The sequence below is a fragment of the Pristiophorus japonicus genome, chromosome 7 (assembly GCF_044704955.1).
Source record: "Pristiophorus japonicus isolate sPriJap1 chromosome 7, sPriJap1.hap1, whole genome shotgun sequence".
Lineage (NCBI taxonomy): Eukaryota > Metazoa > Chordata > Chondrichthyes > Pristiophoridae > Pristiophorus > Pristiophorus japonicus.
Window position 1 is genome coordinate 199,778,382 of NC_091983.1, and position 20,784 is coordinate 199,799,165.

Sequence of the window (20,784 nt, forward strand, 5' to 3'; positions counted from 1 at the left end):
TCTGTTTAGCTGCGGGATGTTGGCCGAGCGGGGTTACAGTGTCGTCTCATCTCCTTTTTTGCTGTCCAGAAAATAGGAAGCAGAAGAATACAGGTTTATCACAGATTCCATCGAGCAAGTCAAAGGACCCTTTTACAACACATCTATTGGTCTTGGAGATTTTATTGATCTCTTTCCTGTTAGTGCTTGGCCTTTCTTTTGGGAACCACTCGCATGATTGAAATCAGGAGTTCACTGCTCAGAATTACAGGCCCAAACCCTGTATCCCATTAATCCATGGTACAGCAGTGTTAGCAGCACAGGCCCAGATCCCGTGTCCCATTAATCCATGGTACAGCAGTGTTAGCAGCACAGGCCCAGATCCCGTGTCCCATTAATCCATGGTACAGCAGTGTTAGCAGCACAGGCCCAGATCCCGTGTACCATTAATCCATGGTACAGCAGTGTTAGCAGCACAGGCCCAGATCCCGTGTACCATTAATCCATGGTACAGCAGTGTTAGCAGCACAGGCCCAGACCCCGTGTCCCATTAATCCATGGTACAGCAATGTTACCAGCACAGGCCCAGACCCCGTGTCCCATTAATCCATGGTACAGCAGTGTTAGCAGCACAGGCCCAGACCCCGTGTCCCATTAATCCATGGTACAGCAATGTTACCAGCACAGGCCCAGACCCCATGTCCCATTAATCCATGGTACAGCAGTGTTACCAGCACAGGCCCAGACCCCGTGTCCCATTAATCCATGGTACAGCAGTGTTAGCAGCACAGGCCCAGATCCCGTGTCCCATTAATCCAGGGTGCAATATGCAAGAGAGTGTCCCTCAAGCAAGACGTTGGCTGTGTTTCTGGCCCTCAGCAGCCCATTAGTACATAACACAGGAGGGTGGCAGTTAAGCTGTGTTGAAGCAATTTATGCACAAGTTAAATTCCCCCATCTCCGACAGCAGGATCGTGTTGATCTTTCATCCTAGCATCAGCAGACCTCTCAGTGCCTGTGGGTGTCCAGCTTTGGCAGCCATTGCCGCAATTAGCTCTAAGAACATTCCCTCATAAAAAAAAAGAAAATCCCACCAGGTAGCTCAGATGTTTCTACAACCGACCCCTGACACATGGCATGCACATGTGGCTCAAAGCAACAGCAGCCTCCTGTTCCAGCCCTCCCACAGCATGACTGCAGCTCCCCATTGTACAGAATCGGATTACCGAGCGCCCACGCACTGGCGCATCTGTAGAAAGACCACACAGTCCTAATTGCCAGTGTCGTACTTCTTTTATGCTGTTGGCTGGATACCGCACCCCCCCCCCCCCCACTTCTACCGATCACATGCCAACAGCGACACACATGTCCAAGAACTGATGGATAGAGATCAATCCCCGTGTTAATCACTCGGGTCTCTTTTCTTTTGCCTCTTTGAAAGAAGCAGGCACAAGATATTTCATCTTTTGAAGCGTGGAAGTCGATGCTAATAATTCCAGGGCACCATCACGATTGAAAGGAATAGAAGATGAGAGCTTTGATTTTAACGGGGTGGAGGGAGGGGGGAGGGATGTGGGGAGGGGTGGGTGGGCGGGACTGAGGCGGATGAAGAACAAGTCCTGACCTCGGTATCATGAAAATCTCCCGGACCTTATCTACTGAGACTTTCCTCAGGCTGATACCAATGGGGAGGTGGCAGGTGGCCAGTGGGCAGGAGCAGAATGTCAGGAGGCAGGAGACCCCCGCCAGGGGCCGAATGTATGGTCACCAGCACTCGAGTAAGTGATTGGAGGGGGTTCGGGAGGCGCCACGGAGGAAGGCTCCAGTTGGGGTTGTGTGTAAAATGTTGCAGTGCAGGGGGTGTCGCAGTTGTGTGAGGTGGACTGGTTGGGCCAGATGCTCTTTACCTTTCCGCCATTGTTCATAGGTTTATATGTAACCTTCAGGGCTGCTGACCGAGGGCCATGTGGCTCTTTGTCGGCCGGCGCGGACACGATGGGCCGAAATGGCCTCCTTCTACATAAGAACATAAGAATTAGGAACAGGAGTAGGCCATCTAGCCCCTCGAGCCTACTCCGCCATTCAATAAGATCATGGCTGATCTGGCCGTGGACTCAGCTCCACTTACCCGCCTGCTCCCCGTAACCCTTAATTCCCTTATTGGTTAAAAATGTATCTATCTGTGACTTGAATACATTCAATGAGCTAGCCTCAACTGCTTCCTTGGGCAGAGAATTCCACAGATTCACAACCCTCTGGGAGAAGAAATTCCTTCTCAACTCGGTTTTAAATTGGCTCTCCCATATTTTGAGGCTGTTCCCCCTAGTTCTAGTCTCCCCGACCAGTGGAAACAACCTCTCTGCCTCAACCTTGTCTATCCCTTTCATGATTTTAAATGTTTCAATAAGATCACCCCTCATCCTTCTGAACTCCAATGAGTAAAGACCCAGTCTACTCAATCTATCATCATAAGGTAACCCCCTCATCTCCGGAATCAGCCTAGTGAATCGTCTCTGTACCCCCTCCAAAGCCAGTATATCCTTCCTTAAATAAGGTGACCAAAACTGCACTATAACTGCACAAATCTGCGCTATAAATTTCTCAATTTCTTTTTATGAAGCTTCTCTTATTGTTCTTAACGGCACAGCAGATGGGGCTGGGAGGTTGAAGTCAGCTTAATGAGTCCTGAAGATTGTATATACTGTAGCTATAGTGTGCCAGTGGTGGAGGAGGAAGATAATGGGTTTGGTGGCAAGGGCCCCGATCAAGCACACTATGTCAAGCTTATTGACTGATTGTTACACTCCTGACATGAGTCTTGTACACAGTGGAGAAGCTTTGAGGGGCCACAAGATGAGTCGCTTATAAAAAAAAAAGAAAGAATTTGCATTTATATAGCACCTTACATGACCACCGGACTTTCCCAAGCGTTTTACAGCCAATGAAGCACTTTTGAAGTGTAGTCACTGTTGTAATGTCACTGCAACAGCCTGTCCCACAAACAACATTGTGATAATGACCAGATCATCTGTTTTGAAGTGTTGGTTGAAGCATACATATTGTACAGGGCACCAGGGAGAACTTCCCTACTCTTCTTCGAAATAATGGATCTTTTCCATCCACCTGACAGGCAGATGTTGGTTTAACGTCTCATTTGAAAGACGGCTCCTCTGACAGTGCAGCACTCCCTCAGTGCTGTATTGGAGTGTCAGCCTAGATTTTGTACTTTAGTCCCTGGAGTGGGGCTTGAACCTCCAACCTTCACAGAGTATCCAGCCTCTCAAGCCTACTCCACCATTCTATAAGATCCCGGCTGAACTTCTATATCAACTCCATTTCCCTCCCTATCCCTATATTCCTTTATTCCCTTAGTGTCGAAGAATCTATAGATCTCAGTCTTGAATATACTTATCGACTGAGCATCCACAGCCCTATGGAGTAGAGAATTCCAAAGATTCACAACCCTCAGTGAAGAAATTTCTTCTCATCTCAGTCCTAAATGGCCGACCCCTTATCCTAAGACTGTGACCCCTGGTTCTAGACTCCAGCCAGGAAAAGCAGCCTCTCAGCATCTAGCCTGTCAATCCCTCGAAGAATTTTATACATTTCAATGAGATCACCTCATTCTTCTAAACTCGAGGGAAATATAGGCCCACTATACTCAATCTCTCCTCATAGGACAACACTAATATCCTAGGAATCAATCTACTGAACCTTTGTTGCACTCCCTCTAAGGCAAGTATATCCTTCCTTAGGTAAGGAGTTCAAAACTGTACACAATACTCCGGGTGTGGTCTCACCAGGGCCCTATATAATTGCAGTAAGACTTCCTTACTCTTATATTGCAACCCCCTTGCAATAAAGGCTAACATACTATTTGCCTTCCTAATTACTTGCTATACCTGCATGTTAACTTTCTGTGATTAGCATGTGCAAGAACACACGTCTCGCGCCTTTTAAAAAATATTCTGCTTTTTTTGTTCTTCCTAGCAAAGTGGATAATTTCACATTTTCCCACATTATTTTCCATTTCACACTGTAAACAGCAATGGCCCCCATTCTGTTCCATGCGGCACCCCACTGATGACCTTTTGCCACTTTGACCCAGCACCATTCGCAACTTCCATTGATTTCTGTGGTTTAGCCAATCCGCCTCAAAAAGAATGAAGGGGTTTGATAGGGTAGATGTAGAGAAAATGTTTGTGCTTGTGGGGGAGTCCAAATCTCGGGCCCATAAATATAAGATAGTCACTAATAAATCTAATGAGGAATTCAGGAGAAACTTCTTTTACTCAGAGAGAGGTTAGAATGCGAACTCAAGGAGTAGTTGAGGCGAATAGCGTAGATGAATTTAAGAGGAAGCTAGATAAGCACATGAGGGAGAAAGGAACGGAAGGATATGTTGGTAGGGTTAGGTGAACTAGGGAGGGAGGTGGTTCGCGTGGAGCATAAACACTGGCACAGACCCGTCGGGCTGAATGGCCTCCTTCTGTGCTGTATGATTCTAAGACCACCTTCCCATAAGTCCATGCAGGCCCCCTTTCACCATGCCAAGTGTTTCATCATCCTCTTTTTCAGGATACCTTCCAATCCCTTACCTACAACAGGTAGTCCATTTGCCCCTTTTTAAAGACAGATTGGGGGTCATTTTGACTTTGTGCAATAGTGTAAAACGGGTGATAGCGAATCGGCAGCCGGTTTTCCATCTCTCCCAATTTTTATTCCCATTGACTTCAGGTTGTGAGATCTATTTTCCAATCCTCCAGCACTGCTCGAGTTTCTTATGATTCCCTAAAGAAAGTGACAAAGGGCATGGCTAATTTTATTGGCTGTTACTTTAAGTGCCCCCTGAATAAGCTCCATCAAGTGCTGGGGCCTTATCTTCCTTTCACTTCCTCAGTCTATCTGAAATTTCTATTATTTTTGGTCAATAAATAATAGGGTTCAAATGAAACATCGGCCCATCAGCCTATTTGATTTCACCTTTCCAGAATTCTAACCCTGCTGTGTTCTCGCTTACAGCATCGAGTTGTTTCTTAAATTACTTCGACATCCCCACCTCTTCCTGACAACTCATTCCAGCCCCTCGGATGTGTATAAGAGCGGCTCGGGTTGACCCCTATTTAACCCCACCCTATGAAGCAGCCCTTAATCCCACTCAGCACCACTTCCTGAGCAGTCAGGAGTGAAGCGTGAGCCAAGGAAAAGCCACTTTAGATTGGTGTCAGGTCCTTTAATTTTAATAAAAAGAAAAAGAAATACTCCACGATTGAATAAAGAAATGACTTTCCTCAGCAGCTCTAACTCGCAGAACTCGCAAACCAATCCTTGATGACTGTCATCAACGATATTATCTACAGTCAACAGAAAAAGCGAGTCTCTTACCAGGAAAACAGCACCCCCCTACCCACCTCCACCCCCACAGCTCCCCACCCCCTCCCCTGCAGTCCCCCTGCCCCTACAGACCCGCCCCCCTGCAGCCCCCCTCCCTTGCAGCCCCCCACCCTGCAGCCCCCCCCCTTCCCGCCCCTGCAGTCTTCCCTACTCTGAAGACCCCCCCCCCGACCCCTGCAGCCCCACCACTCATCCGCTCGAGCAGTCCCAAAATGTCGGTGTTTAAGGGGAGAACTAACCACACCAAGTTAAATGTTTCAAATTAATCCTACGACTTCCCCTGTTTTGGCAGGTAGCTTGCTGACTTTAAGTGGCCCGTTCTGTTTCCTACTTAGTCTGTACAATTGGGCTCTTGTTCACGTCGAGCCAGGCACAGCAGTCTGAGCCAATCTCTATTCCCGTGGCCCGTCCACCCACCAACAGTAGTGTTACTGTGCGGTAATCCGTCACGCTGCCAGCCCCGGGCTGCCTGTTGGCTGCGGTGCTGTTCAAACCTCATTTCCATCATGAGGCCCAAGCAATTGTTCTATTTTTACCCACTTGTTCTCCCTCCCCTGCTGAGGGTTAGAGGGTTATAGCTCTTCGGGCGGGGGAACCCATCTGGAGCATCACTAAAATGTTCCTTACTCACTTGAGTGCTGGCAGGCTGTTTGTCTGTCAGCCGTGGCTCAGTTAGTAGCAACTTCATCTCTGAGTTAGATGGTCAGGGGTCAAGTCTCACTCCATAATCTAGGCTGACACTTCAGTACTGCACTGCCTTTTGGATGAGCCGTAAAACCGAGGCCTCGTCTGCTCTCTCAGGTGGACATAAAAGATCGCATTGCATTATTTCGAAGAAGAGCAGGAGAGTTCTCCTTGATGTCCTGGTCAACACTTATTCCTAAAACAGATCATCTGGTCATTATCACGTTATTATTTGTGCGACATTGCTGTGCGCAAATTGGCTGCCGCGTTTCCTACATTACAACAGTGAGTCCATGATCAGATCAGCCATGATCTTATTGAATGGCGGAGCAGGCTCGAGGGGCCAAATGGCCTACTCCTGTTCCTATTTCTTATGTTCTTATGACTACACTCCAAAAGTGCTTAATTGGATACAAAGTGCTTTAGGAAATCCTGAGGTCATGAAAGGTGCTATATCAATGCAAATTGTTCTTTTCTTAGTGAAAACATCACAGCCAAGCCTGATCCTGACCTCAACCTACAACCAAGCAGGCGCGTCTTGCAGCAACGTTTGTCTGATCGCTTGCTCCTTGGCCGAGCATGCTGAGTTTAACCATAGCGCTACTCCCCCCCTCCCCCCCCCCCGGCCCACTCCCACACTCCCCCTCGAGGAGCTTATGCCCTTATCGAGCGGCTAACTCAATGTAAACTGGATATTGAACCACTGGCCTACTGGTCTGTATGGCATTCTGTTCCAGCAGTGGTGCCTTTACTCACCAGGCCATCGGAGGTGTTGGAAGCTCCATGTTGGGTGTACAGCTGAGGTGGCAGTAGGGGCAATTCAGTTGGCCTTAGGTCTGGGAGAAGGGGGAAGCTAACAAGGATTCTTGCTCCTGATCGCAAACCGAGGACCTCTGCTGGAAAGTATGTGGATGTTGGGTGAGGACAGGATGGGCTTGGCTGGAATTTCTCCACTCCACCCCACCAATATTCTTGCGTCACATATTAAGTCACATATTAAGAAGGCCCACTTGAATGAGGTGCCAATGGGTGTCTATGAAACACTGGCCCAGCAAGTAGTCACCAGAACCTTCAGAAGAAGAGGGGAGAAAACTGGCTTCCAAAAAAAAGCATGAGAAGGCTCAATAGGGAAGAGTGAGAGAGCGAGTGAGAGTTCCTGAATGTAACATTCATAAATGGATGGGTGAGCACACTGTAATAATTCCAGTGTGCGGTAGCTGCCAACTTTATAATGTATGGGAGGAAATGCAAAGTAGTTTATTGTCATGGAACCTGTAGATGAGATGAGATTATTTATACTGTAATTATGCCTACTCACCCATTTATAATAGGAGCAGATTTCCCACAGCATTGTTCACAATGAGTAAGATTACTGGCAGTTTTAGAAGGACAGGAATACTGCTCTGCTCATCATGTTTAACGTGGCCTAGCTCCTTCATCATCACCATCATAGGCGGTTCCTCGTATCGAGGATGACTTTAAGGTCCCAAAGACTCATTTCTGAAAATAGGAACATCCTGAGGTTAGTTCGAAGTTCATTGCTGTTGGTGAAACAAATTTTTAGACTGGCGGGAGATTATAAATTTCGAGCTCCGAGTCAAGAAAAAAGCAAGAAATTATTTTCCTTTTTTTTGTATACTTTTTGACAACTTGAAGTGTGACATCTATTGTGTGACAACTAAAATGTGACTCCTGAAGTGTGTAACACTCTCAAATCTTTAATATTTAACTTAGCAGGTCACATGTGGCATTGTTCATGGTGAGTCGGAATATTGTTTAATAATATTCGGGGGTACAGTGGTGTTACAATATTCAAGAGAGTGGTGTTATCAACAGAGTGCGAGGGGGAAAGATGGAGAAAATATTACAGAGACTAGTCGTGTGCCAGATGCAAAAAGGTTACATTTATTTGAGATAATTTAGATACACGTTTGTAAGTGATCATTCATTATTAATCAGGAAGCATGGCCTATAGGGAAGTCTGTGGAAAAATGGGAAGTTATTTCCCCAATGGTGGGTGTCGTGACCCACAGAGTCCTCTGTGACATGATGTTGGTCGGTCTCAGCCTAATGTTCCCAGTGGTAAAGGGCCCACAATATAAACCTGCAGCTAATTCGGCACAGAGGGGGCAATCTTACTCGCAGAAGCCGTGAGATCTCCAGAATGGGGAACACCGGCCTGCTGTACCGCTCGGATACAAAAGGCAAAATACTGCGGATGCTGGAAATCAGAAAAATGAACAGAAAATGCTGGAAACGCTCAGCAGGTCAGGCAGCATCTGTGGAGAGAGAAACAGAGTTAGTGTTTCAGATCTGTGACCCTTTATCAGAACTGGAAAACTTTAGAGATGTAACAGGTTTAAAGCAAGTGCAGTAGAAGGGTGAGGGGAGGAAAGGACAAAAGGGAAGGTCTGTGATAGGGTGGAAGACAGGAGAGATTTAAAATGGGAGCAGTGGTTATAATTTAAATGGTTGCACTTGGATATTAAGTAAGGCTGTAAAGTGCCTAATCGAAAGATGAGATGCTGTTCTTCAAGCTTCCACTCAGATATTGGGGCTGAGGCACACAGTTAAAAAAAAGTCTTGCATTTATATAGCGCCTTTCATGACCACTGGACGTCCCAAAGCACTTTACAGCCAATTAAGTACTTTTAGAGTGTAGTCACTGTTGTAATATGGGAAACGCGGCAGCCAATTTGCGCACAGCAAGCTCCCACAAACATCAATGTGATAAAGACCAGATTATGTGATTTTGTTATGTTGATTGAGGAATAAATATTGGCCAGGACACAGGGGATAACTCCCCTGCTCTTCTTCGAAATAGTGCTGTGGGATCTTTTATGTCCACCTGAGAGAGCAGATGGGGCCTCAGTTTAACGTCTCATCCGAAAGACGGCACCTCCGACAGTGCAGCACTCCCTCAGCGCTCCACTGGGAGTGTCAGCCTAGATTTATGTGTTCGAGTCTCTGGAGTGGGACTTGAACCCGCGACCTTCTGACTCAGAAGCAAGCGTGCTACCCACCGATCCATGGTTGCCACTAGTGGGAGGGGAGGACCGAAAGGGGAATGTTCGGCTCTGCCCTGTCACACGTGACCTGGGAGGGCTGGATGTTGGCACTGGGTGTGCCTGAAGTGGCAAGGCGTTCCACTGCCCAGCACTAGCTGAGCAAAAATCCGCACTTAGAAACACAGCATCAAGCTGAAAGCTCCTTTTGACATACACAGAGGTTTTCTTACCAGCGGGATGTTCTTTGTCACGGGATACGGGATGTTCTCAGGTGATCGCGTCAGGAAGCACGCATGCTCCGGCGGGGTGGGGGAGGCGGGGGGGGAGGGGAGAGAAGAATAGGAAGTGCCAAATTCCCACGTTCAGCCGGGGAGGAAACAGAACGCGACGGTGGAACTAATGATACTTGTAGCAAGTGTACTGGGGGAGGGGGGCGGGTGGTGAATGATAAATGTGTGATTACAGTTGGGCCTGGCATATCCTGTTCTGTGGGAAATGTTTGAGGCATTCCTCCCGGGAACGGAGCTGATAAAACTGTGGCGATGTGGTATCAGGGTGTGCCGCGTACACTTTACAACTCGTGTCACCTCGGGTCACAGGAACGCTCTCAGCACGCAAGAGGTTCTGCAGGAACGGACTCGACTGGAGCACTGACAACAACTGCACTTTATTCCAAGGAGCTTCTCCTGACAGTATTCACCGTCTCCCCCGCCCAGGGGGGTTCTCATTGTAACTAATCCTCAATGGTCAGCATTGCCCCCCACTCCCCTCCGTCCACGCCCCAGCCCGGGGGGGGGAGTTCCTTATTGTAACTAATCCTCAATGGTCAGCATTGCCCCCCCCCCCCCGTCCACTCCCCAGCCCGGGGGGGGGGGATCTCATTGTAACTAATCGTCAGTGGTCAGCATTACCCCCCCCCACCCCCCGCACACTCCCCAACCCGGGGGGGGGGAATCTCATTGTAACTAATCGTCAGTGGTCAGCATTACCCCCCCCCACCCTCCGCACACTCCCCAGCCCGGGGGGGGGGGGTTCTCATTGTAACTAATCCTCAATGGTCAGCATTGCCCCCCCACCCCCCGCACACTCCCCAGCCCGGGGTGGGGGGGGGTTCTCATTGTAACTAATCCTCAATGGTCAGCATTGCCCCCCCTCCGTCCACTCCCCAGCCCGGGGGGGGGGGTTCTCATTGTAACTAATCCTCAATGGTCAGCATTGCACCCCCCCCCCCTCCGTCCACTCCCCAGCCCGGGGGGGGGTTCTCATTGTAACTAATCCTCAATGGTCAGCATTGCCCCCCCCCTCCGTCCACTCCCCAGCCCGGGGGGGGGGGGTTCTTATTGTAACTAATCCTCAATGGTCAGCATTGCCCCCCCCCTCCGTCCACTCCCCAGCCCGGGGCGGGATCTCATTGTAACTAATCCTCAATGGTCAGCATTGCCCCCCCCCCTCCGTCCACTCCCCAGCCCGGGGGGGGGGGGGGATCTCATTGTAACTAATCCTCAATGGTCAGCATTGCAGCCCCCCCCTCCGTCCACTCCCCAGCCCGGGGGGGGATCTCATTGTAACTAATCGTCAGTGGTCAGCATTGCCCCCCCCTCCCCCCCCACCCCACCCCCTGCCCACTCCCCAGCCCGGGGGGGGGGGGGTTCTCATTGTAACTAATCGTCAATGGTCAGCATTGCCCCCCTCCCCCCTCGCCACTCCCCTGCCTGCTCGCTCAGCACTCCCCCTTCTGGCCATTTTTGCACCATACTAAACTGACTTAACCTTATTAATAAGGAAAGAGCTGGCATTTCTATAGCACCTTTCATGATCTCAGAATGTCCCAAAGCGCTTTACAAGCCAATGAAATACTTTTGAAGTGTAGTCATTGTTATAATGTAGGGAGACGCAGCAGCGAATTTGAACAAAGCAAGCTCCCACAGACAGCAATGTGATAATGACCAGATAATCTGTTCTTTTAACTCCCCTGCTCTTCTTCAAAATAGTGCCATGGTATCCTTTACATCCACCTGAGAGGGCAGGCAGGGCCTTGGTTTTAACATCTCACCTGAAAGACGGCACCTCCGATAGTGAGGAACTCACTCAGTATTGCATTCATAGAATCACAGAATAATAGAAAGTTACAGCACAGAAGGAGGCCATTCGACCCATCGTGTCCGTACCGGCCGACAAAGAGCTATCCAGTCTAATCCCACTTTCTAGCTAATGGTGTAGCCTTGTAGGTTACGGCACATCAAGTGCACATCTAAGTATGTTTTAAATGCTATGAGGATTTCTGCCTCTACGACCCTTTCAGGCAGTGAGTTCCAGGCCCCCACCACCCTCTGGGTGAAAAAATCTCTCCTCAAATCCCCTCTAAACCTCCTACCAATTACTTTAAATTTATGCCCCCTGTTATTGACCCCTTTGCTAAAGGAAATAGGTCCCTCCTATCCACTCTATCTCGACCCCTCATAATTTTATACACCTCAATTAGGTCCCCTCTCAGCCTCTTCTGTTCCAAAGAAAACAACCCCAGCCTATCCAATCTTTCTTCATAGCTGAAATTCTCCAGTCCAGGCAACATCCTCGTAAATCTCCTCTGTACCCTCTTTAGTGCAATCACATCTTTCCTGTAATGTGGTGACCAGAACTGCACGCAGTACTCTAGCTGTGGCCTAACTAGTGTTTTATACAGTTCAAGCATAACCTCCCTGCTCTTTTATTCTGTGCCTTGGCTAATAAAGGCAAGCATTCCGTATGCCTTCTTAACCACTTTATCTACCTGGCTTGCTACCTTCAGGCTGTGGACATGCACAGCAAAGTCCCTCTGTTCCTCTACACTTCTCCGTGTCCTACCATTTAATGTGTATTCCCTTGCCTTGTTACCCCTCCCCAAATGCATTACCTCACACTTCTCCGGATTGAATTCCATTTGCCCCTGTTCTGTCCACCTGACTAACCCATTGATATCTTCCTGCAGTCTACAGCTTTCTTCTTCATTATCAACCAGACAGTCAATTTTTGTATCATCTGCAAACTTCTTAATCAGACCCCCTACATTCAGGTCTAAATCAATTATATATACCACAACAAGCAAGGGACCTAGTATTGAGCCCTGTGGAAACAGCCTTCCAGTCACAAAAACCCCCATCGACCATTACCCTTTGCTTCCTACCTCTGAGCCAATTTTGGATCCAACTTGCCACTTTGCCTTGGATCCCATGGGCTTTTATTTTCATGACCAGTCTGCCATGTGGGACCTTATCAAAAGCCTTGCTGAAATCCATATACACTGCATCAAATGCACTGCCCTCATCGACCCACTTGTTACCTCCTCAAAAAATTCAATCAAGTTTTAACAAATCCATGCTGACTGTCCTTGATTAATCTTTCTAAATGAAGATTTATCCTGTCTCTCAGAATTTTTTAAATAATTTTCCCACCACCGAGGTTAGGCTGACTGGCCTGTAATTATTGGTCTATCCCTTTCTCCCTTTTTAAACAAAGGTACAACATTAGTAGTCCTCCAGTCCTCTACCACCATAACCGTAGCCAGAGAGGATTGGAAAATGATGGTCAGAGTTTCTGCTATTTCCTCTCTTGCTTCTCTTAATAGCCTGGGATACATTTCATCTGGGCCTGGGGATTTATCCATTTTCAAAGATGCTAAACCATTTATTATTTCCTCACTCACTATGTTTATTTCATATACTATTTCACACTCCTCCTCCCTGATTGAAATGTCCGCATCGTCTCTCTCTTTTGTGAAAACAGATGCAAAGTATTCATTAAGAACCATACCCACATCTTCTGCCTCCTTTATTCCACAGATTACCTTTATGGTCTCTAATAGGCCCTACTCTTTCTTTAGTTATCCTCTTGCTCTTAATGTATTTATAAAACATATTTGGATTTTCCTTGATTTTACATAGAAACATAAAAACATAGAAAATAGGTGCAGGTGGAGGCCATTCGGCCCTTCGAGCCTGCACCACCGTTCAATAAGATCATGGCTGATCATTCCCTCAGTACCCCTTTCCTGCTTTCTCTCCATTCCCCTTGATCCCCTTAGCCGTAAGGGCCATATCTAACTCCCTCTTGAATATATCCAATGAACTGGCATCAACAACTCTCTGCGGCAGGAAATTCCACAGGTTAACAACTCTCTGAGTGAAGAAGTTTCTCCTCATCTCAGTCCTAAATGGCCTACCCTTATCCTAAGACTGTGTCCCCTGGTTCTGGACTTCCCCAACATTGGGAACATTCTACCTGCATCAAACCTGTCCAGTCCTGTCAGAATCTTATATGTTTCTATGAGATCCCCTCTCATCCTCCTAAACTCCAGTGAATAAAGGCCCAGTTGATCCAATCTCTCCTCATATGTCAGCCCTGCCATCCCAGGAATCAGTCTGGTGAACCTTCGCTGCACTCCCTCAATAGCAAGAATGTCCTTCCTCAGATTAGGAGACCAAAACTGAACAAAATATTCCTGGTGAGGCCTCACCAAGGCCCTGTACAACTGCAGTACAGCCAATATTTTTCATGCTCTCTCTTTGCTTTCCTAATTTCCTTTTAATTTCACCCCTCGACTTTCTATACTCCTCTGGGGTTTCTGCAGTATTGAGACTTCGGTATCTGTCATATGCTTCCTTTTTTTTCTTTATCCTACCCTGTATATCCCTGACATCCAGGGGGCTCTAGATTTGTTAGTCCCACCCTTTTTCTTTAAGAGAACATACTTGCTCTGAACCCTCAGGATCGCCTCCTCGAATGCCTCCTAATGCTCTGACACTGATTTACCTTCAAGTAGCTGTTTCCAGTCCACTTTGGCTAAATCACATCTCAGCTTAGTAAAATTGGCTTTTCTCCAATTGAGAACTGTTATTCCTGGTCTATCTTTGTCCTTTTTCATAACTACCCTAAGTCTAACTGAATTATGATCACTGCCACCAAAATGCTCTCCCACTGATACCCCTTCCACCTCCCCAGCTTAATTCCCTAAAACTAAGTCCAGAACTTCCCCCCGTCTCTTGTTGGGCTTGCTACGTACTGCCTAAAAATGTTTTTCTGAATGCATTTTAAGAATTCTGCTCCCTCTATACTTTTCACAGTAATTCTTTCCCAGTTAATGGTTGGGTAGTTGAAATCCCCTACTATTACTGCCTATTGTTTCTGCACTTCTCAGAAATTTGCCTACATATTTGCTCTTCTATCCCCCTCTGACTGTTTGGGGGTCTATAGTACACTCCCAGCAGTGTGATCGCCCCTTTTTTGTTCTTCAGTTCAACCCATATGGCCTCATTTGATGATCCTTCCAACATAACCTACCTCCTCAGCTGTAATTGTTTCTTTAAAAAATACTGCAACCCCCCTTCTTTTTTTACCCTGCTCTCTATCACATCTGAAAACCCTGTAAACAGGAATGTTGAACTACAATTCCTGTCCTTCTTTCAGCCATGTCTCAGCAATAGCTATAATATAATACTTCCACATGTCTATCTGTGCCCTCAATTCATCTGCCTAATTCCCTCGACTCCTTGCATTGAAGTATATACCATTTAGCACTGCCAAGCTCCCTTGTTGTCTATTTTCTAATCTTTGTTTCCTCTGCCTATTAACTCGCTTACTAATTCTCTGCCTTCCATTTCCAACTTTGCTTCTCCCCCTTCTGAATCCACTCTCATGTTCCCATCCCCCGACCAAGCTTGTTCAAACTCTTGCCAACAGCATTAGCAAACTGCCCCCCCCGCGAGGCTATTGGTCCCAGTCCTGTTGAGGTGAGTCAGCCTGGATTTTATGCTCAAGTCCACAACCTTCTGAGCTACCCACTGAGCCACAGCTGATCTTTGTAGTATCAGAGCTAGATAACTCCACAGGAGTCGCTTTTTATTTAAACTACCCAGGGACATGTCAGAGTCATTCTACCCTGCTCCATTTGTACACTGAAAGGAAATACAAATGGAAAAAAACTGCAGCAACTGATATTCAGAGAATCATTCCATACGTCACAGCTGCAGGTTTGGAGGAAGAAACCAACCCTACCATCTTCCTATTACAGCATCCAGCTGTTTCTTAAATGAATCCAGAGCCCTCCCTGACCTTCCTGGCACACGCTCCAGCTGTTAAACAACCTGTATGTAAAGAATTGCTTCCTGCCGTCCGTCCTGAACACAGGCATCACAGTGCTGAACCTGTGCCCTCTTGTATTGTTGCCATGGTGTTGCGGGTTTACTTTCTCTGTCCCGTTGAGTCTCGCTCTGAAACCTACCGCTGGGTAAAGCCCAGGGACACCTTGGTTTCCAATTATCGGTCCAGGGAAGAGCCTGCATGCTCCGTACAGGGTTGTGGAAGATCACAGATGTGAACGCACATGGCATAAATCTTGCAGACTTGCATGTCCTGCTATCGTGCTCTTAGTGTATATGAGAGAGAAAAAAAATCTTGCATTTCTATAGCGCCTTTCATGACCCCATGATGTCGCAACACACTTTGCAGCCAACAAAGTACTTTTAGAAGTGTCGCCACTGCTGTAATGTAGGGAAAAACTGCAGCCAGTTTGTGCACAGCAAACTCCCACAGATAGCAGAATGTGATAATGAACAGATAATCTGTTCTAATGATGTTGGCTGAGGGATAAATATTAGTTACAACTCTGTAGAGAACTCCCCTAGTCTTCTTTGAAATAATGCCACTGGATTGTCACCTTCTCCTTAGAGGGCAGATGGGGACCTTGGTTTAATGTCTCATCTGACAAATGGCACCTCTGACAAGGCAGCACTGCACTGGCGTGTTAGCTTACATTATGTGCTCAAGTCTCTGTAGTGGGACTAGAACCCATAACATTCTGACTCGAAGGCAAGAGTTCTACCAAGGCTGACAAAAGTTCAATCCTCTGGTGAAATGATGGGATCAAGTTATTTTTCTGCTCCCCTCCTCCCCCCACCATCATGGCGGATGGTTTTATACAGAACACATAGTCAGTACTTTCAGCATGCTGTCTGGTCCACACTACTTGTTAATGGAACCTTTCTGCAGGAACCCTGTTATTACAGCTGGTATCACCACCATGAATAAAGGCTCCCATACAGTGGTTGCACAAAGACAGGAAGCTTGCATCGGTCCCACACAGTTGAGCTAACTGTCGAGGCACATGTTTTTAAAATCAGTGGCAACATGGCATATGAGGATTTGGGGGGGGGGGGGGCGGGGAGTGGGGGAAGGTTAAGCGAAGATTAGAAGGCTCCATGCCAGGTTGACTTTATTTTCAGCGTCTCGCTGCAGGAGTGTTCCAAAAGCGCCCGCCTCCGTCAGCACCTGGCTTGAGCCTTGTTCTCATTCCACTACTGAAGTTAGCGCAGCAAACAAACTCGTGTAGAATCAACGTCGAATCTTACAGCACAGAAGGAGGCCATTTGACCCAGTGAGCCAGTGCCAGCTCTTTGAAAGAGCTATGCAATTAGTCCCGCTTCCCCGCTCCCCCCCACCCTTGTCGCCCTGGAGATGTAACCATCACTCTCCTGTTGTGCCGTGTTTCCAGTTTCCAACACTTCCTCAGTGGATGTCCTTCCATCGAAATGTCACCTTCTTTACTTTGACCAGAGGGCGATTGCAGTGCTGTGAAAATGTTGCCCAACGAAGGCAAAGGATCCATAATATAGGGGGGGTAAATATACTGGAATTTGACCTGGCTTACCATTGTGACAAGGAGAGGATTTGCAGAACCTTTCCTCAATGACTAAATGGATTTGAGTCCGTGATGGAATGGTTGGACTAGCGTCATTGGAAAGAGCAGGCTTGCTGGGTCGAGTTGCATTTTCTTGTTCTTTATTGTGTTTTACAATAATACAAGCAGTTATTAGGCTGGCCTCCCATCCTCCGCCCTCCATGAACTTCAGCACATCCATAACTCTGCAGCCAGTATTCTAACCTGCACCAAATCCCACTGACCCCTCCTGTCACCCCTGTACTCACTAACGTTCATTGGCTCTCGGCCCACCAACACTTCAAATTTAAAATTCTCCTCCTTGTGTTCAAATCTCGCCACCGCATCTCCTATCCCTACCTCAGTAATTTCCTCTAGCTCTGCAAGTTTCTGTGAACTCTGTATCCCTCTAACGCTGATCTATCATGCACCCCTCCACTCCCATCACCTTACCATTGGCGGCCGTGCCTTTAGCCATGTTGGTCCTAAGCTCTGGAATTCCCTCCGTAAACCTCTCTGCCTTTCCACCTCTCTCTCCTCCTTAAATCCCACCTCAAAACCCATCTCTTTGACCGTGCCTTTAGTTACCCTTCCTAATATCTCCTTCTTTGACTCGGTGTCAATTTGTGTTTGATTAAGCTTCTGTGAAGCACCTTGGGAAGTTTTTTGCTACGTTAAAAGCACTATATAAATGCAAATTGTTCTAATATAAGCGGTTGAGTTAGAACAATTTTCACCTTTGGACTAAGGCTTCAAGTTGAGCCCAAGCTGATGGGTGAGAGTCTAATCCCTCAGCTGGCTGTGACTTCCACAGGGAATGGATTTAGGAAGTGTCAATCCAGGCCTTAGCAGGTATGGATGCAAAGCTTAATTCTGCCATTAACTTGCTGTTAACTGGTTCCCTCTGATTTGGCCTCCCTCCTTAAGCGGCATTTCTTTGCCTCTGCATGATGCCTCCCCATGACAACATGGCTGACAGTCGCGACTCAGCCTGAGGGGAATCAGTGTAAAGCCCGTGCTCTACTGCATGCCTTGCTGGAGCTGAGGCCCGATTTGCTCCGATAATTTTAATCCCGGGCTGCATACTACGGCAGCGCTTCCCGGAGGCCGAGGAGAAACCTGTCGGGAGTTTCGAGGTGCGCTCGCTCTGTGGTAGGCTTGCCAATCCTCCAGGATTCCCAGGAGTCCCCCGGAATTAATGATAAATCTCCCAGACACTGCGGCGAGCAATTCAGGAGAAACATTATCCGGCATATCGGGCGCTTTAGGGAGCGCTGGTTCTGGGATAGGGTTACAAATCCTCCGGGATTCCCTAAAGTCTCCAGGAATTAATGATTAATCTCCTAGACACTGCTGCGAGAAAGCCGGGAGATAAATCAACGATAGGGGCATTAAAAAATTATATGTGGTTTTTCATTTTCTTAGAACACTTTTGTTTATTAGTGCTAAAAATATTGGAAATGGGAAAAAAAAGCTGTTTGACTGGGCAAGGCGGTTGTAGGCAGAAGGTCATGTGATGAAACCTCCAGGCATACGTCCAACCAGATTTGGAACTCCTGCTCCATGGTGAGGCGACTGATTCTTTTATCTGTTCTCGTTCCCAGGATGAATTGGATCTCACTGACAAGAACCGAGATGCTATGTTTGCACTGCCTGCAGAGAAGAAATGGCAAATCTACTGCAGCAAGAAGAAGGTATGAAATGGGGATGTAACTGAGTGGTGGTAAACACATTGAGCAGGGGAGGGGGCTTTGGCCAGGAATGTTATGCATGGAGCAGGATTCATCATCATAGGCGGTCCCTCGAACGAGGATGACTTGCTTCCACATGGGTTCACAGATGTTTCAATGAAGGACCCGATGTTCCTGTCCTGAACTCCAATTGAAGGGGTGGAAGATGCCTGTGTGTGGATTTTTTTTAACGTGTGGTGACCATTGCACATCAGCCACCAGACGGGCTTGACAGAGCTCGGCCTTTATCCAGTGGCAAGGGTTAACCAGGACGACTGGAGACCTGCTCTGCTGTACGGAGCCAGTGCGCACACAAATCGCAGTGTGGGCTGGCCCGTGCTGCCCCTGGGCCCTGGGCTCTTCTGGGCCCCGTACCCTCATTTGCCGCACCTCCGCCACGATCTCTCGCTGCTCCTCCACCACAAAACATTCGTCGCACCTCCACCACGATCTCTCACTGCTGCTCTGCCACAAACGTTTGTCCCACCTCTGCCACAATACGCTTGAATGAAAGGGTTTGTAAAATGCTGAGATTAAGAGTAGATCAATACATCACAGCTCATTCATTCAGTGATGCAATCCGAACGGATTATTAATTTAGTCGTTATGTTACTGGACTAATAATCCAGAGAATTTGAGTTCAATTCCCACCGTGACAGTTTGAGAATTTGAATTCAGTTAAAAATATCTGGAAACTAAAAAGCTGATTTCAGTAAAAATGAAGTTGTTGAATTGTCGTAAAAACCCAATGCGTTCACTGATGTCATTTAGGGAAATCTGTCATCCTTAATCGATCTGGCCTACATGTGACTCCAGTTCCACACCAACGTGGTTGTCTCTGAACTGCTTTCTGAATGGCCTAGTAAGCCACTCAGTTGTATCAAGTTGCCAGCGGTTCAAGAAGGAGGGCCCACCACCACCTTCTCAAGGCAATTAATGCCGGCTTTGCCAGCTGTGCCCACATCTGAAGAATGAATTAAAACGCAACAGGCTGAGACTGTCATTTCCACTAAAGTTATCAGTATTGCACTATGTACGGTGTCTCCAGGTTTGATCTGTCAGCGGATAGACCTCACTCTGACAGTTCGTTTATGTTTGTTTGCTTGGATCATGCAGTAATGTTGGAGCGTCATGTTCAAACCTGTACAATGGGAGCAAGTAGGATAGGTTTGCAATTCAGTATCCTGTCTAGAATCTGGAGAGAGATGGGATTGAGGGATATAACAAGTGGAAAAATCAATAACTACTTAGCTCTTCATAACTATATAACCTCATCCTTGACGAGTGAATCATAGAATGATATAGCATAGACTGAGGCTATTCATCCCATCATGCCTATGCCGGCTCTTTGTAAGAGCTATCTAATTAGTCCCACTCCCCGTTCTTTCCCCATAGCCCTGCAAATTTTTCCCCTTCGAGTATTTATCCAATTTCCTTTTGAAAGGTCACTGAATCCGCTTGCACAACCTTTTCAGGCAGTGCATTCCAGATCATAACAACTCGCTGTGTAAAAAAATATTTCCTTATCGCACTTCTGATTCTTTTGCCAATTAGCTTCAATCTATGTCCTTTGGTTACCGACCCTTATCTTCTCATTATTTACTCTATCAAAACCTTTCATGATTTTAACACCTCAATTAAATCTCTCCACAGCAGGGAAGTCTTGCTACAGTTATACAGGGTATTGGTGAGGACACACCTGGAATACCGCGTGCAGTTTTGGTTTCCAAATTTAAGAAAGGATATACTTGCTTTGGAGGCAGTTCAGAGAAGGTTCACAAAGTTGATTCCGGAGATGAGGAGGTTGACCTATGAGGAAAGGTTGAGTAGGTTGGGCCTCTACTCATTGGAATTCAGAAGAATGAGAGGTGATCTTATCGAAATGCATAAGATTATGAGGCGGCTTGACAGGGTGGATGCAGAGAGGATAATAGGATTGGACAGAGTCAACATGGATTTATGAAAGGGAAATCATGTTTGACAGATCTGTTAGAGATTTTTTGAGGTTGTAACTAGTAGAATAGATAAAGGGGAACCAGTGGATGTAGTGTATTTGGATTTTTCAGAAAGGTGCCACACAAGAGGTTATTAAACAAAATTAGGGCTCATGGGATTGGGGGGGTAATACATTAGCATGGATTGAGGATTGGTTAACGGACAGAAAACAGAGTAGGAATAAACTGGTCATGTTCGGGTTGGCCGGCTGTAACTAGTGGGGTGCAGCAAGGATCGGTGCTTGGGCCTCAGCTATTCATAATCTATATCAAAGATTTGGATGAGGGAACCAAATGTAACATAT

General features: G+C 47.1%; 1 protein-coding gene across 5 annotated transcripts in view; it reads left to right on the plus strand.

Moving 5' to 3' along the window:
- daam2 (dishevelled associated activator of morphogenesis 2) overlaps positions 1–20,784 on the plus strand; it is a 397,560-nt gene that overhangs the window by 184,041 nt on the left and 192,735 nt on the right. For all 5 annotated transcript variants that reach the window (XM_070885703.1, XM_070885707.1, XM_070885704.1 and 2 more), the window contains exon 3: positions 18,360–18,449. In XM_070885703.1, the coding sequence (XP_070741804.1) occupies positions 18,360–18,449 (90 nt within the window). The remainder of the gene's footprint in view (positions 1–18,359; positions 18,450–20,784) is intronic.